Source organism: Canis lupus, chromosome 32 (assembly GCF_003254725.2).
Source record: "Canis lupus dingo isolate Sandy chromosome 32, ASM325472v2, whole genome shotgun sequence".
NCBI lineage: Eukaryota > Metazoa > Chordata > Mammalia > Carnivora > Canidae > Canis > Canis lupus.
The window spans coordinates 20,030,172-20,046,477 of record NC_064274.1 but is presented as its reverse complement, the minus strand read 5'-3'; the positions used below and the strand labels follow the sequence as shown (position 1 = coordinate 20,046,477).

The window sequence follows — 16,306 nt, the reverse complement described above, 5'->3', positions numbered from 1 at the left end:
TATTATTATTTGTACTACCATACATTTCATTATCTGACTTGAGAAAGCAGACCTCAGGACCATCTCCTCTTAGTATCACAGCCATGATTAAGAATACTTAAAGGTGAATGGGACTATGAAATTCGTTTTTATTTAGGTTTATTTATCCCTATAAATGTGTTGATGTACACAGCCATCAGGAATCCATTCAGCATTAAGGACGATCAGGCATAGTTCTCCTATGTAATTGTTCAAGATTCTTGAGAGATTCTTTTAGAAAATGAACACCTACTACATTTCATATTCTGACTGTGTTTAGGCTGGGGGCTTAGGTTGGATGTTGAAAGTATGACACAGACACTTATGATATTTTAGGGCTACAAAGACTATTAGAAATGCCTCCGATCTTCTTCAGATCTAAGAATAGAATCTTGGACCACTGACCTCCATCAAAAACACCACAAGTTAAAACAGGATTACAGAACTTGCATACTAAATCATGTTACCCACATTAATTCTTAATGTTACCTGTATTATTAAATTTGACTATGAAAGAAGGGTCCCTATGCAATAAAATACAGGTTATTATTTCAAAAATTTGAATATTTTTGTAATCCTTTTAATATCATCTTTGTACTTCTTTCCATGAACTTATAAAGTTATTTATCCATAAAATATTGTTGAATATTGTCTTAAAAATAGCATAGCACAAAGAAACTTGTTGGTAAAAAATAATGTGACTGGACATAGTGCCTGAATATATATTATGGTACTTCTTAGCAAATTATTAGGTGTTTTTAATACTTTTGATAATAATCATTTTAATATTTGAAGCATTTACTAACTAATTTAAAAAAAAATTATTTATTTGAGAGAGAGAGAGAGAAACATGAGCTGGGAGGAGAGGGAGAAGCAGGCTCTCCACAAGCAAGGAGCCCAACACAGGGCTCAATCTCAAGACCCTGGGATCATGACACAAGCCAAAGGCATGCTCTTAACCAACTGAGTCACCCAAGTGCCCCTAAAGTACTTAGAAGAAGAGAGTGATTGTAAGTCTGAATTTTATTATTCATTTCATTCATCCATATGAATGAAATATTACTGAACACTAGTATGTGCTAATCATTCTGAAAGATACTATAGTGACATTAAGAAGAGTGAATTATGAAGCCAATTCATTAGACACTTGTGTCTTACTAGAAAGGATAAAATAAACATTATCTATATGGCCATGTTGATAAGTGCCATGCCTAAGAAGGGTGCAAAATCTGTATACTGTTATAATATTTTGTTTTAATCATCAAATGTGATTTATAACTCTCATGAGGAAAAAGAGTCTCATGCTTGTATCCATGTGTCTGCTTTTTATGTGGTTTCTTCTTCCTTGATAATGCTCCAAGATTCTTTTTTTTATTATTGCAGAATTTTCTTTACCAGATGATTAAAGGTAAGTTGTCCAGAAACAAAGTCTTTTAGTCTTCTTCATCTGAGAATGCCTTTACTTCCCTTTTGTTCCTGAAGGATAGTTTTGCTAGGTATAGAGTTCATACCCACAGTTCTTTCTTTCAGCACTTAAAAAACATTGTGCCACTTCTTTTTCACCTCTGAGGTTTTATATAATTCTGCTGCTTTCCTTCTGGGATTCAGTAAATATGAATGCTGGGTATTTTCATATTGTCTTTCAGTCTCCTTAGGCCTCTCAGGCTCTGTCCATTTTTTTTAGTATATGTTTCTTGGATGAGATTGTCCGAGAATCTGTCCTTTGATCTGTCCTTAGTTTGATTGAGTCTATCCTACTCATCTCAACTCTACTATTGAGTCCTTCCAGTGAGTTTTCTCTTACTGAACTTTTCAGTCATATAACTTTCATTTAGTCCTCTTTAATAATTTATTGTGGAGATTTTCTATTTTTTATTCATTATAAGATAATTTATAATCGATTGTTGAATAATATTTATGATGGCTACGTTAAAATACTTGTCAGATAATTTCAGTATCTAATTTATCTCAATTTGGCATAAGTCTTTTTTAGATTGTGATTATCTTGGCTTCTAGTATGATTGTTGCTTTTTACTGTATCCTAGACATTTAGTTTATTATTATGTTTTTTTTTCTATTTTGTCTGGGTCAGATATAGACATAGATCTATCTGCTATAGATAGGTAAAGATATAGATATTTTGTCTATATCTTTTATTTTAGCAGGCAGTCACCCTGTTTAGATTTAGCTTACAGTTCCTGATTTAACTTTGAGGGGTTATGGTTCTTAAAACAGCTTAATCTTTAGTGATTTTGCATTGTCTTATTGATATTTTTGGCTTATCTGGTACCCCTGGAGCTCCTACTGGTTCCTTCTGAAGCTCTCCGAGTAGGCAAAAGTTGTTTCCTTGACAGGACTATAATCTTCTCTAAAGGGGAAGGAATGGCCTCAGACATGTGGAAATAAAGAGGTGCCCTGCTTGTATCAGGATTAACCTTTGTTTTTGAGAGATCTAGAACACTTCCCTGTCTGGGTATTTTTGTGAAAGGATCTTCCATACCGTTGGCTCTTGGCCACATTAATATTTTGAAGTGTGCCAGGAAGGGGAGTCCTAGGCTCACAGAGTCAAAGAGGCTTTCTGTGGGGGCTGCTTGTAGTGGCTGGATCTCTTTCACTGGTACTTTTCCAACTACTGTGGTATTTCTCTCTGGCTGAGATGAATCTCATGCCTAGTGGTAAAGGAGAGCACTTCTTCTGGTTGCTTATTGTTAGTGGGACTCTTGATTGATCTTCTCAATGGTGTTTTTATTGATCTTCTCAATAGTGTTCACTACCTTCTGTGTCTCAGAGGGATAAGAATTTCAGGCTATCAGGAACAAAGGGGCTTTGGGGTCTAGTCTCTATCGAGTCTGGTCTATGTGTTGTGGTTGGTTCATTCTAGCTAGTTCTACCTGTCAACTGTGGTGTCGGTGGGTGGGAGAGGAGAGGTCAGACCCACAGGGCAAAAAAAAAAAAGTATTTTACTATTGAGTTTTGAGAGTTTCTTATATATTCTGGATAAGAGCAATTTATCAGATCTCTTTTGTGAATTGTTTTATGGTCTGGTCTTTTTAATTTCTTGATAATGACATTCAAAAAGAAGTTTTTAATTATGTTGAGGTCTCATTTGTCTATTTTTTTTTTTTTACAGACTATACTTTTAATGTCATGTCTAACAAATGTTTGTTTAACCCAATGACACAAAAATGTTCTTCTATATTGTCTTCTAGAACTTTTATAGTTTTAGAAGTTTTACATTTTTTATGAAACTTTTTTATGATACTTTTTAACTTAATTTTTAAAATATGCTGTGAACTTTGGGCTGAAGTTCATTGAATTTTATATGATCATCCAATTGTTCTAGCACCATGCATTAAAAGACTGTCTTATCTCCACTGAACTGACTTTTCTTCCCTGACAAAATCACTTGTGAATCTACTTCTAGATTCACTATAGCTGTTTTTTCATTTTTTAAAATAACAGTATAATTAACATACAGTGTTATATTAGTTTCATGTGTACAATATAGTGATAGAATAATTCTATATATTATTCTGTTCTTTTTATCTATTTGACTATGTGTACCCAGTGCAGCACTATCCTAATTACTGTAGCTTTATGATAAATTTTAAAGTCAGGAAGTTCTCCAAATTTTTTCTTTCACAAAGTTGTTTTGACTATTTTAAATATAGTGCATCCCATTTAAATTCTAAAACCAGCTTCTCAATTCTATTTTTTTTCTAAATGCTGCTTGTTTGTCTTTTGGTTCAGGTGGTATTGAATCTATGGTTCTATTTAGGAAGAATTACTATCTTAACAATTTTGATTCTTTCAACTCATGAACATATGACTCTACTACTTATGTTTTCTCTAATTTCTCTCAATGGTACTTTACAGAACTTTATAGTTTATGTATATTGCACATGTATTGTCATAGTTGTCTCTGAGTATTTCATATTTTTTGTGAATGGCATTTAAAAAATTAATTTCTGATTGTCATCGCTTATACATAGAAAGGCAATTGATTTTTGCATATTGATCTTGTATCCTGCAATTCTGCGAAATTAATTTATTATTTCTAGTAGCTTTTCTTACAGATTTTACAAGATTTTTCTATATACATGATAATGCCTTCTGTGAATAAAGAATGTTTTATTTATTCCTTTCTATTATGGATGATATTTATTTTTTTCTGGCCTTAATTCATTAGCTAAATTTTTTCCATTTTTTTAATTAGCTTGTTTTGCTTAATCAAAACATTTTGTAAATTTGTAAAATGAAGGGTTAATGTTTTTTAAGTGGTTTTATCAACTTAATCTCTTAATACTTGCATTATTACGAGACTAGTACTGTACTTTAGTATTATAAAGGGCCTGCCAACTGACCAGTAAGATATAGTTACTATTCCTTCAATTTGTTCTGTGTGACTGTAGATAGAGTTCTTACTATTTTTTGTAGCTGATAATTGGGTGGAGCAGATAGCTGGCCACTATGAAACTGGGATCCAGGACACTGAATTTCTTCTTCTAGTGCAAGAAATTCCCTGTAACTCTGTTTGTAGTCTTGGCAAGAAAATGTGACAGCATAGATCATCAAATCTATATTTGCTTATAAATTGGCAAATGATAAGGGCTTTAAAAAGTACTATCACAGTAAGAACGCAAGGGAGTTTTCATCGGTAATGTCGAGAACTGTATGTTTATGCAAAAAACATATCTCTAGGGATGTTTCACTGATAAATGTACTATAGTGCCTCAGGAACAGTAGGAGATTGTCACATTCTTGATAATATTTGTCACTTTGTAGACCTTTTTTTCTCCCAGTTTATGACAGCAGTTTGCGTAAGACTGACCTCATTTATCTCCATGCTGCAATGTAAATAATACAGAGCTTCTTAGTGATCCAGTTAGCTTAAAATTTATATTTGGATAGCTTTTTTTTTCCTGTTTTTTTTCCATGTTGGAAATCCTTGTTGATACATGTTTATGTAATACATTATATTTCTGTAGATGTGTCATGAAAGAAAACGAATATGTGTGTTCATTTCGATTCCTTTTGAAATGAGAAAAGAGATGGCATCCTGTGTCTTCCTTCTCTTTCCAGCTTTTAAATCCCACGATGACTTATATAAATGCTACTGAGAAATAGGAAAATTTAACAAAGCAAAAAATGAACCATGTTTATATGATGGTTAGTTTTGTTATAAAGGAATTATATTTCATTTAAATATTGATTTCCCTGAGAAATTTTTCTTGACATGGAATGGTGACTAGAGTAGGTATACTGTTGACCTTTACAATATCTCATTTATAAAACCAAGGATGGAGGATGGAGACTCCCATCCTCCTTGCCCCAATGATTTGCTTAGGTGTGAGCACATGACTTAAGCTTTTAGGGTTATTAGTGTTATTTGGATGCATTCAGTAAATACAACAGTTAAAGTTATAATTGTACCACCAATAAATTTATCATTCTAGAATATATCTGTTACTCAGCTTTAAATACTATGTTTTGATTTGGGCTATTTCTTTCCTAAAATATATCAAAAACATTATTTTTTGAGAAATCAGATTTAAGTTTTGTTGACAAAGTAGATCTATAGATGGTTGATGAGAATATAAATTGACAGAGAAAAAGACAATGTGCAGATAAAAGAAACATTGAATCGTATAAACAAGAGAATTTTTATTGTAATAGTGAACATTTTTATTACTGAATTTGTTCACTTTTTTTCATTTCCTATTGTTTGCCACGAAATCTGTGACTGAAACAAAATTGTTGTGTGTTATATTTTGTTTACTATTTTTCAAACTTTTCTATACAGTAAATTCATTTTCTAATCCTCTAAACTGATTCAACTCATAATTTGAAAAGTGCACTGAGTAGGTACGTGCACATTCTGTAGGTTGTAGTAACTTATGGTCCAGGCAACAATTGGAAAAGTGTTGGTTCTAAAGTCAATAGCTGACTTCCTACACCATGGAGAACCCTGGGGCAGAAATAAGAGATGAGGCTGGGAAGAGGTTAATAGTTCCAGGAGTCACTGTTGATTGTAGCTACAGATCCTAGGCAAATTATTTTATGATATAAAGTTCTTCCTAAAGACAGCTAGTTTTGGCCAAATAATAAGGACAAAAAAGAAATAATCATTAAGTGATACGGTTATCTTCCCAATATGATATATGGAAAGTCTCCTAGAGCTACTAGATCTAGGGAGGGGGCATTCATGGCTGGGCTGAAAAGATAATGTGAAGAATCCCAGATCAATCATTATGCAATCATAATTCCTTGGAACTTCAACTTTTTCAAAATATCTCTTATTTTAGAAAATCCTAATTTCTGAATATTTTTCTTAGCACATTAGAGCTATTTTTTAAAGAATTGCAGAGGTCTGGTTTCAGGGTATACAGTTATCCTTTCCTGCAATAGACAATGTGTATATCCTCACATAATTCATATGTTAAAACCCCAATCCCCAGTTTGATGGTAATTAGAATTTAAGGATAAAACCCCTAGAATGGGATTAGTACCCTTTTAAAAGAGGATGTGAGGGATCCCTGGGTGGCGCAGCGGTTTGGCGCCTGCCTTTGGCCCAGGGCGCGATCCTGGAGACCCGGGATCGAATCCCACGTCGGGCTCCCGGTGCATGGAGCCTGCTTCTCCCTCTGCCTGTGTCTCTGCCTCTCTCTTTCTCTCTCTCTGTGACTATCATAAATAAAAAAAATAAAAAAAATAAAAAATAAATAAATAAATAAATAAAAGAGGATGTGAGAATACAGCAGGAAGGTGTCTCTCTGAAAACCAGGAAAAACTCTCAACATGAACCATAGGGCTGGCACCTTGATCTTATACTTCCTAGCCCCCAAAACCATGAGAAATCTGTTTTCTGTTTAAGGCACTCATTCTATGGTACTTTTGTTAGAGCATCCCAAACTAAGCTATTTCCCATTTGTCTTTGACCATAGTTTTACAACAGTCATTTTCCATGGTCAACTGAAGAATGAAACTAATAAACCAATTCATGAGTTAAATTACAGTGTTTTAATAAAGCACTAGATAGTTAGACCTTATCATTAATTCCATATTATTTTTGAAAGTAGAGTGAGTCCAGACTCAATTGAAGCTATAATTTTTATTAGTTAAGTATAAATGAATTTATGTTTGTGTTGCCTGACTAGCTTTTTAAAAATGTTTGCACTGTTCTCTATAGCTAGGGAGTTGGGTCAAGTATATTTTTTACATAACTGTCTATCCCTGCTACACATTTATAAATTGTGCTGAAAATATATTGTAGACCAGAGTATCTTTGGTTGCCAAAACCCTAGTGCAGTGGGAAAAGCAGAGACTCTGGAGATAAGCCCGAGTTTGAATATTGGCTATATTACTTGAGAGTGCTGATGGCAAAAGGAAAAAAGAAAAGAAAAGAAAAAAAGAGTGCTGATTGCCCAAACTCATAATCTTTCCATCTTGGCAGCATTTGTAGAGCAGTACTGATCAAAAGAACTCTCTGAGATAATGGAAATGTTCCATGTTATCTGTTCAATGATCAGTTAAAATGTGGTTAGTGTGACTCCTGAGGAAGTGAATTTTTAATTTTATTAAATTTAAATTTAAATAGCTACATGTGGCTATTGTTTACTCTTCTTGGATAGCACAGGTCTGGAATGTAAAAGTAAAAAAAATAATCACCATTGCCACACCCTAAATAAACAAATAAAATGAAGAATAAGAAATTCTTAGCTTTCTGTAATTAACAGCTTTTAATCAAAACTGCTTATGATTTTATTTTCTTTGATGTGAAAAATAACAATGATATTTATTCCTAGGAAAATGCTAAGGAAAGCACATCTTTACAATGTAGGCATGAAAATGATCTTTTGATGCTTTTTTGAAATAACCATATCTCCATAAAATCCAATTATATTTCACATTATGAATCATACTCTCCACCAGCATGTCTAAAGAAGTAGTGAGAATAAAGTATTAACTGGCCCAACATACATCAAATTATGATTTTCTTACATTTAAGCATCTACCTAATATGGAACAGGAATGCATTCATAAACTTTGTTTTTCCTCTAAGGATGTTTGTAGTTATCTGGAAATTGGAAGCACTTATACTTGATTAGTAATTAAAATAGAACTTCTTAAGGAATTTAAATGACTCCGTGTTTAAGTATGTGTGTGGGAGAGAAACAGAGACACATAGAGAAGCACATACAGAGAGAAAGAAATTTTTTTTTAAGATTTTATTTATTTATTCATGAAAGACACAGAGACAGAAAGGTAGAGACGTAGGCAGAGGGAGAAGCAGGCTCCAGGCAAGGAGTCTGATGTGGGACTCGATCCTGAGACTGCAGGATCATGCCCGGAGCCAGGAGCAGGTGCTCAACGGCCGAGCCACACAGGTGTCCCAAGATAGACTAATTATCTACGTAGGAAATCAGTGACTGGTCCTTCTTAAACTGTCTAGTAGCTAAGTAGAAGAATATCATAAATTTCATTTATTGATAGATACACAATATCTATTTCTAGTCTATCAGGTAATCTTTATAGCTTGTTCTGCATTAGTGATCACATTAATTATGTATATATTGATCATATTAGATAATAATTATAGCTTATACTATATAAATTACACTTGTGTATCTCCTAGGGATTCTAATAGGTTATCTTCTAAAAATGAATGAGTGAATATTGTCTTGTGACTTTATTGCAAACTAGATATAGGTAATGAGTATCTTCATTTGACGGCTGCTAAACACTTACACAATTCTTATATTATTTTATGGGGTAATAATTTGTTATGTGTAACAGTATTATTTTGACTTTAGTTATTCACGTAGCTTGTTATACCCCAGTGAACTAAATACCCATTGAAGAGTTAAAATGCTTACTAGAGTGATAAAAGTCACTAATATACAGTCAATCCAAACTTTCTTTCACTATATCTATGTGCTCAATCTAACAGATTGGACATTTATAATAGATGGTAAATAAAGCATTCATATATAATACTAAGTTTTGATCGCTGCATATGTATAAATCTACAATGGTTATGTGGAATGGTGGCTTCAATAAAAAACTTGGTAAATTATAAGATATAATTGGTTTTTTAATTAGGCAGTTTACCCCAATTAGTCTGCAAAATTGTGTAAATCTGATTAAATGAGAGAAAATCAAGCTCCATTATTGAAGACCAAAGCACAAGCTTAATGACTATAGATCTCTAGTGTGGTACACTTGAAAGCACAGACAAAAAGTGATCTATACAAGTAAACAGATGAGCTAAAGTAAATTAAAAGTTTGTTTCTTTTATGAAGGCAGCAGCAGTTAAGTCCCAACTTCCTTCTTAGGAGATGAAAGCCCATAATTTTGAGTTTTCCCAGAAATAGTCAACTTTAGTCCTTTCTTAAACTTGTAATTACTTTAAAATGGAAGTTAAATAAAAGTGGAACTTCAATAAAATGAAGTAATAAATTTAGCAGCACAAAAATCTTTCAAAGAAAAGAGAAAGAATAAAAACTTTATTTACCCTCAAACTCCTATTTGGACATACTTCGAATCCTAGGATTCAATCTTTTCTAAAGTGTTAGGATTGATCCTTTTTTACCCTAATTATCGTATTTTACTTTGGATTTTCAAGAGCCATATATTAGCACCTAAAAGAAAACATGTATTAGTTGATATTGTTTCCTTCTGTTTTCCTAAATACAATAGTTAGTAAAGATAGTTAATGTTTTAACGCACATAAGTAGTGTTTTGTATTTTATGAGCATGTATACATGTGTATATATTTATGTATGTAACATGTAACTCTTGAATATCTTAGTATATACTTTACTATAAATAGGAAAGCAATGTCCGGCACATTCAAATACCATTTAATAGCCATAACTAACAATCACTACTATCAACTTATTAAAAATGCATGAAAGTTCTTTGCAGAAGTAGATAACTTTTGTCTAGAGGACAAGTGCAATGTAAAGATCATATAGTAATTATTTATCGTAGATGTTTTCTCATTTTCTCACCTAATCCTGAGTTCTTGGCTAAAATAGATTCATATTTTATTTCTTTCATAACACAGGTAACTGTTCATTTGATGCTAATGAATAAGAAACTTCTAAATCCTTAAATCTTAACAACTTCTGTTTCTATGTTAATTTCTTAGGAACCTAGTACTTAAGTAGTTAAGCACTTAATATAGGTTAGTTCCATATATGTATTGCTGTAGGAAAAAGAGCTGCTTTCATTATTAGAATTTCTGGTTAAGTAAATACTTACTAGAAACTCTTGCTTTGTTTGTTTCTTTGTTTTAGCCTTTGGAGAAAATTAGAGGAAATTGGCTTTCTATTACTTGGGGAAACTGGAAGTTGAGATATGGATACACAGATGAGGATGTGGTTTTTCTGATGGTGAATTTGATTCACATTTTAGAAGAGTCTGAGATTTGGCTTATAAAAAATACTTTTGTGGGAGTGAGATTTAGGCTAGTCTTTTTCTTTCAGGTTTTTATCTTGGCAGACAGGGTCACTAAACAACTTTGAGCCAAAGAGAATAGAAACTAAGGAAATGCCTTGCCAAGGTACACTGAATCTGTTGCCCGCCCCCCCCCCCACCCCCATACAGTCATCTTGCTTGCTTTAAATTCTTTTTCTTTGACAAGCTAACTTGAAGGGTTAATCTAATTAACAGGAGATATGATATATCCAGGATATTTTTTTGCCAACCTTAATTCTAATGATCTACTACAAAATTGAAAAATATCTATAGTTGTACACATATCTTTTTTGATGACTTTTAACATCTTTTGCATTATGATTTTGAATATTCGTAATTACTGCTGAGTTCAGATATCATAGACTATTTTTTCTGAAACAAGATATTGTAGTTAGGCACTTCACAATTGGTATTGAGAGAAAACTTGCCAGATTAGTGTGAAAATATATAAAAATATCATTAAGCAAAAATTTTTAAATACTTTGAAGACTTTTTAAAATCTAAAAAATAGCAATGTTTGCTTTGAATTTTTAATAGGAAATTTCACAAGCTTTTTGGCCGTGTAATTCTTTATTCTTAGAGATTAGTAATTATGGTCCTAAACTGAAGTTCCATGAAATACCATGTGATAGGCAAAATAATGGCCCCTCCTAAGTGTCCATATCCTAATCTCCCCAAATTGTGAATGTTACCTTACATGGAAAAATAATTAAAGTTGAAGATATTGAGGTGGAGAGATTACTCTGCATTATCGGGGGGGGGGGTCCAAATTAATCACTTGGCTTTTTAAAAACAGAAAATCTTTCCCAAATTTGGTCAGATATAGAGATATGAAGAGGAAAAAGAATTTTAACATTAGCGACTTTGAAGATGGAGGAAGGGGTCCGTGAGCCAAGGGATACAGGCAGTCTCTAGGAGCTAGAGAATACAAGGGAATAGATTTTCTCATAGAGCCTCCAGGAATGAACACATCCAAGCTGACACCTTATTTTTAGCCCATTGAGACCTATGTTGGACTTTGAACCTATAAGAACTATGAGACATATTGTGTTGCTTACAGCAACTAAATTTGTAGTAATTTGGGAATGATGGTTTAATACTAACTTCTTTGATTTATGAAAAAAAAAAGGATGTCTAGTAATGTTAGAGATGTTTGACAAGCTCAAAAAATATTTATGGATCTTCTTCTTCAACTTATGATAGAATTAATCCCAATAAACCCATCGTAAGTTGAAAATATTATGTCAAAAATTCATTTAATACACCTAACCTACTGAATATCATAGCTTAGCCTAGCCTTAGCCTAGGCTTTAAATGTGCTTGAAACATTTTTAGTAGCTTACAATTGTGTAAAATCATCTAACACAAAGCCTATTTTATAATAAAGTGTTGAATATCTCATGTAGTTTATTGAATACTATACGGAAAGTGAAAAACAGAGTAGTTGTAAGTGCCTTGGTTGTTTACCCTCATGATCATCGTTTGGCTGACTGGGAGCTGTGGTTCACTGCTACTGCCCAGCATCACAAGAGAATATCATACCATACATATCACTAGCCCAGGAAATGAGCAAAATTCAAAATTCAAAGTATAGTTTGTATACTTTGGAATTTATATTACTTTTGTGCCATCACAAAGCTGGGAAGTCATAAGTTGAACCATTATAATTTAGGGAGCTTCTTTCTGTACTTATATAGGGTAGGTAAAATTTTTTCTTTATTCTGTTTGGGATAGAGCTGAGTATTAGGTTGACTTAAAAAAATTAACAGGAGAAAAACATACAAATTTTATTTAATGTTTTTTACAGGTACATGGGAGCCCTCACAGAAAAATTAAGACCCAAAGAGCAGTTAGATCTAGGTGTTTATATATAACATGGAGTAGTAATTGTGGAAAAGTCATTAAAATATATGGGGAGACTAAAAGAAGATAGGGGTTATTTTAACAAATTTTGGGCAGTTTTCTCTTGACCTTAACTCCCCATTTTTGATGATAAGAATGTTCTTTTTCTTCAGGTAGGGCATCTTTCACATGCGAACTTTATATCCTGCTTTAGGAAGAAGAGAGGAGATGAGTGTTCTCCTATATGTTGCTTTCCAAGCATCTTTCGCTCAAAATACTACTTTTGCAGGTGTTGTTGGGATGGCTTGTTCTGCTACGTTTCACTTGTTAGGGTTAATACTAAAACACAGTTGCCTTAGCTCATAATGATATACAATTTTCACCAAGCTATGTTGCTGGTAGATGAAGAAAATAATAATGAATCTGTATGGGCATAGGGAATATTGAGTACCTTTTAAAAATTGTTTATCTAAGTTTTGAATATCATTAAGTTTTAAATTGCTTTGTCTTTTCTGTAGAGTGTGTAAAAAAATCAATTAATTGAAAGCTCAGAACTTTTAGTTTTGTTTGATTTAAATCTTTTTCTTATAATTACATTTTTAAAATAGTTATGGTGCTGTTAATAAATCCGTCATAAGGTCTTGTTTCTGTCATGTAGCTTTCATAACTAGCACTCTGACTTTTTCTTCCTTTCCTCCTCTGATTTCCTACATCTTGATTTAAAGCTGTCTCATGTTTTATTTGATGTCAGGCATCTGATAGAATTACCAGTATTGGTCTAATGATTACTTGTGTAGTTTGGATGAATGAATATGGTATTGAGTTGTAGAGAATATTTTGAAAATTATATTAGCTATTGTTTGTATTTCCAAATACATAGAATAATTTGTATTTTATCAAAAGAATTTTTATATAATATGTATGGGTTTGCTCCAAATACAAAAGCAATTTTCCATAGAAATTAGGAAGAAGTATAGATGTATAAGCAATTCAAAAACTCAAAGTAAAGAAGGAAATTAAAACTCACCCACATAGAAGACTGAGATTTCACATTGTATTTAGGCTTAGCAAATGTCTGAGGCATGTTTACTGAATCACTGCAGAGGTGAGCTAACAAACTGGACTTTCATTTTAAGACTACAAATGACTCTGAGGATTTTAATATTGTTAAAGGCAAATATGTCACTCTAAGTGGGATAAAACTTGTTAAAAGCTCATTAAATTCATTTAAAAAATTAATTTTAAATTTATTTATGTATGACTTTGACCAATAATAGTTCAAATTTAGAACAATTACTTATCTTTAACACTAACCATGTTTTCCCATTTGCCACATTGATTTAAAACCTGTTTCTCAAAACTTTGACATCCATATACACTAGAAATGAATGGAAGTTTGGATTCTGTTTTGGAATTGAGCCAAAATATGCTTTAACTTCTGATCTCAAACTTTGGAAGACAGAGTGGGCAAATATTTATTTAAAATAAAGAAATTATTTTGAACATCATTGAACTTACCTGTGACAAGTAGTCATAGGATCATGCAGGCTTCCAAAGCAAACTGTCATTAGTACATCCATGACATTTACCTTCATGTTCATATCCAAAGATTCATTTCCAAATAGAGATAAACATATAAGATATAATTTAGAATTAATATTGTGAAATTCTGGCTTGTATTAAAAGGTATTGGAAATTGTTCTCAGATGAGATGTTTGACCATGATATAATAGCTATTGCATGTAAAACAAAACAAAACAAAACACCATTGCCAAGCTACTGATTGAAAAAAAGTCTTATCCAACCAAGAACAATAGGAATGACTAACAAACATTGGTTACAAGTAGAGAAAATAGTTTGATGGAAACTATGGAAGAAGTAACCAAATGGCTGTGTGTTAAGAATGCAGGTATTTGGAGGCTCCTGAGGGGCTCAGTTGGTTAAGTATTCAACTCTTGATTTTGGCGCAGGTCATGATCACAGGGTTGTGAGATCAAGCCCCATATGGAGCTCTACACTAGGTGTGGAGGCTGCTTAGGATTCTCTCTCTCCCTCTGGCCTTTTCCTCCCACCCCTCATCCCCATGTGCACACATTCTCTCTCTTAAAAACAAACAAAAAAAAGATGTGCAGGTATTTTTTATATGATACACCCTCTACAATCCTTCTGCCACTAGATTCCAGTGTCAAACTGAAAATGTACCTGCAATGAAAACTAAAAAGAGGACAAATGATTGCACAAAAAAAGAAGTAAATGCAAATGTATTAGGAATAAAATATATAATTGAAGTCAACACTCTGACAATAAACTTAAAATGTTTAGGAAGCATTTTATTCAAAACAGTGCACAAGCATCAGCTTAAGGGGTTATTTGCTTAATTTGCCTTACCACTGTGAAGCAGATGTCAAAAACAGGAGTTGAGAAAGATGGACACGTTGGCCAGTTAGTAATCAGGTAAGAACTTAATGACATCATCATATGTATACTTGTAGAATAAGCCAAAGGATACTTCCTCTTTCACCAGCTTCAAGTGAAAGCTATCATTTATTATTTTATATATGTACAGTAACAAAACACAGCTGGTATTATCAAGGAGTTATTGTCTCTGTACTATTATGTCAAATTTTTAATAAATAATACTAATAATGTTGGTAATAAAATTATAAAATAGTTAAGTTTATTTTAATTACATTTCAAATATATTAAACTACTATAGATGTACATTTTATATCATTGATACCTGATTTTGGCTTCAGCTGTAATTTTAATGTCATAATTTTTTAACCTTTTATCTTTAAATATTTCTGTATTTACACTAAAGTTACAATAGTACAGATATTCTTTTATATGTACAAAGTCATACATCATGCCTCCTCTTAGCCCTTAAAATTATAGTGTGAATTTCCAAAGCATAAGGATATTATTTATAGAATCTAGTATAGCTATCAAATTTAGAAATTTGATTAATACAAATTAAGAAATTAGATAATAACTTTATCTAGTTAGAAACCCATATCTTATTTTTGTCTGTTATCCCAATTATATCCTTTGTCACATTTTTGGGAGATACAGAATCCAATCCAGAATCATGTTTGACATTTAGTTGTTATGTATGTATTTTCTTTAATCTGGAATAGGCTTTGTGTTTCATGATGGTTGATATTTTTGAAGTAGTTGAGGAACTTCCTTCACTTTGGTCTTTTCTAGTGATTCCTTATAATTAGGAGCAGATTATGCATTTATAATTGAAATGCTACATATGTAATAACTGTGATACCCTGAAAAGTACACATATTACATAAGTAGCATTCCAATTATAAATGCAGTTTTATCCATTGTCTTTACCATATACATACTGTTTCTTTTTTGTAATTAATAATTTATAAGGAGGTACTTTGAAACTATGTAAATAATTTGTTTTTTATCATCCTTTCTTTTCTTGTATTTAGCATCAGTTGATGGGTTCTACTTTATTAATTAATAGAATATAAATATTTGTTGAGATTACGTGTACTCACACCAGGGAATGACAGTGTATTTGACATGGTATGGATTTTATCATATGACAACTTGGGTACAAATATACATAGCCACTCTAAAATATACTGTAAGGTTCTAATGTAAAGTGACAGTTATTCCTTGCTAAGAAAATGTAAGAAAGGCTTAGGTTGAGTTAGGAAGTAATCTGTATTCTGCTTTAATCTAGAGTCTTCTTTTTTGTATGTCACTTTGTTCTTATTTCTGTGCCTTTCTTCCTTGGTGTTGGTATCCCTTATATCAGGATCCTTATTCTATTTGCAAGAAATTCTCAGTCCCTGCTAATGCAATTGCTCAAAGGTCACTTTAAGTACAGTCTTTATAAATTGATTTCTACAGTCTTTGCTTCCTTTGCTCCAAAATGCCCTGCAAAATGCTTTCTGCCTATGTTAGTTGTTAACCTCAAGAATGACTTTTGTGTATTTGT

General features: G+C 32.4%; 1 protein-coding gene across 32 annotated transcripts in view; it reads left to right on the top strand.

The window, feature by feature from the left end:
* The window catches only part of STPG2 (sperm tail PG-rich repeat containing 2), a 533,064-nt gene that overhangs the window by 414,276 nt on the left and 102,482 nt on the right, over positions 1-16,306 (top strand). For 6 of the 32 annotated variants that reach the window (XR_007407749.1, XR_007407748.1, XR_007407750.1 and 3 more), the window contains exon 13: positions 14,744-14,796. The exons of 23 other annotated variants lie outside the window; for them this stretch is intronic. Coding sequence is in view for 3 of the 9 variants with exons in the window: in XM_025423933.3 (XP_025279718.1) it covers positions 14,744-14,796 (53 nt within the window). In the remaining 6 variants the exon portion in view is untranslated. Of the gene's footprint in view, positions 1-10,508; positions 10,586-14,730; positions 14,797-16,306 lie in introns of all 32 variants that reach the window. 3 more of the 32 variants (XR_003126943.3, XR_007407753.1, XM_049104920.1) reach the window with 2 other exon arrangements.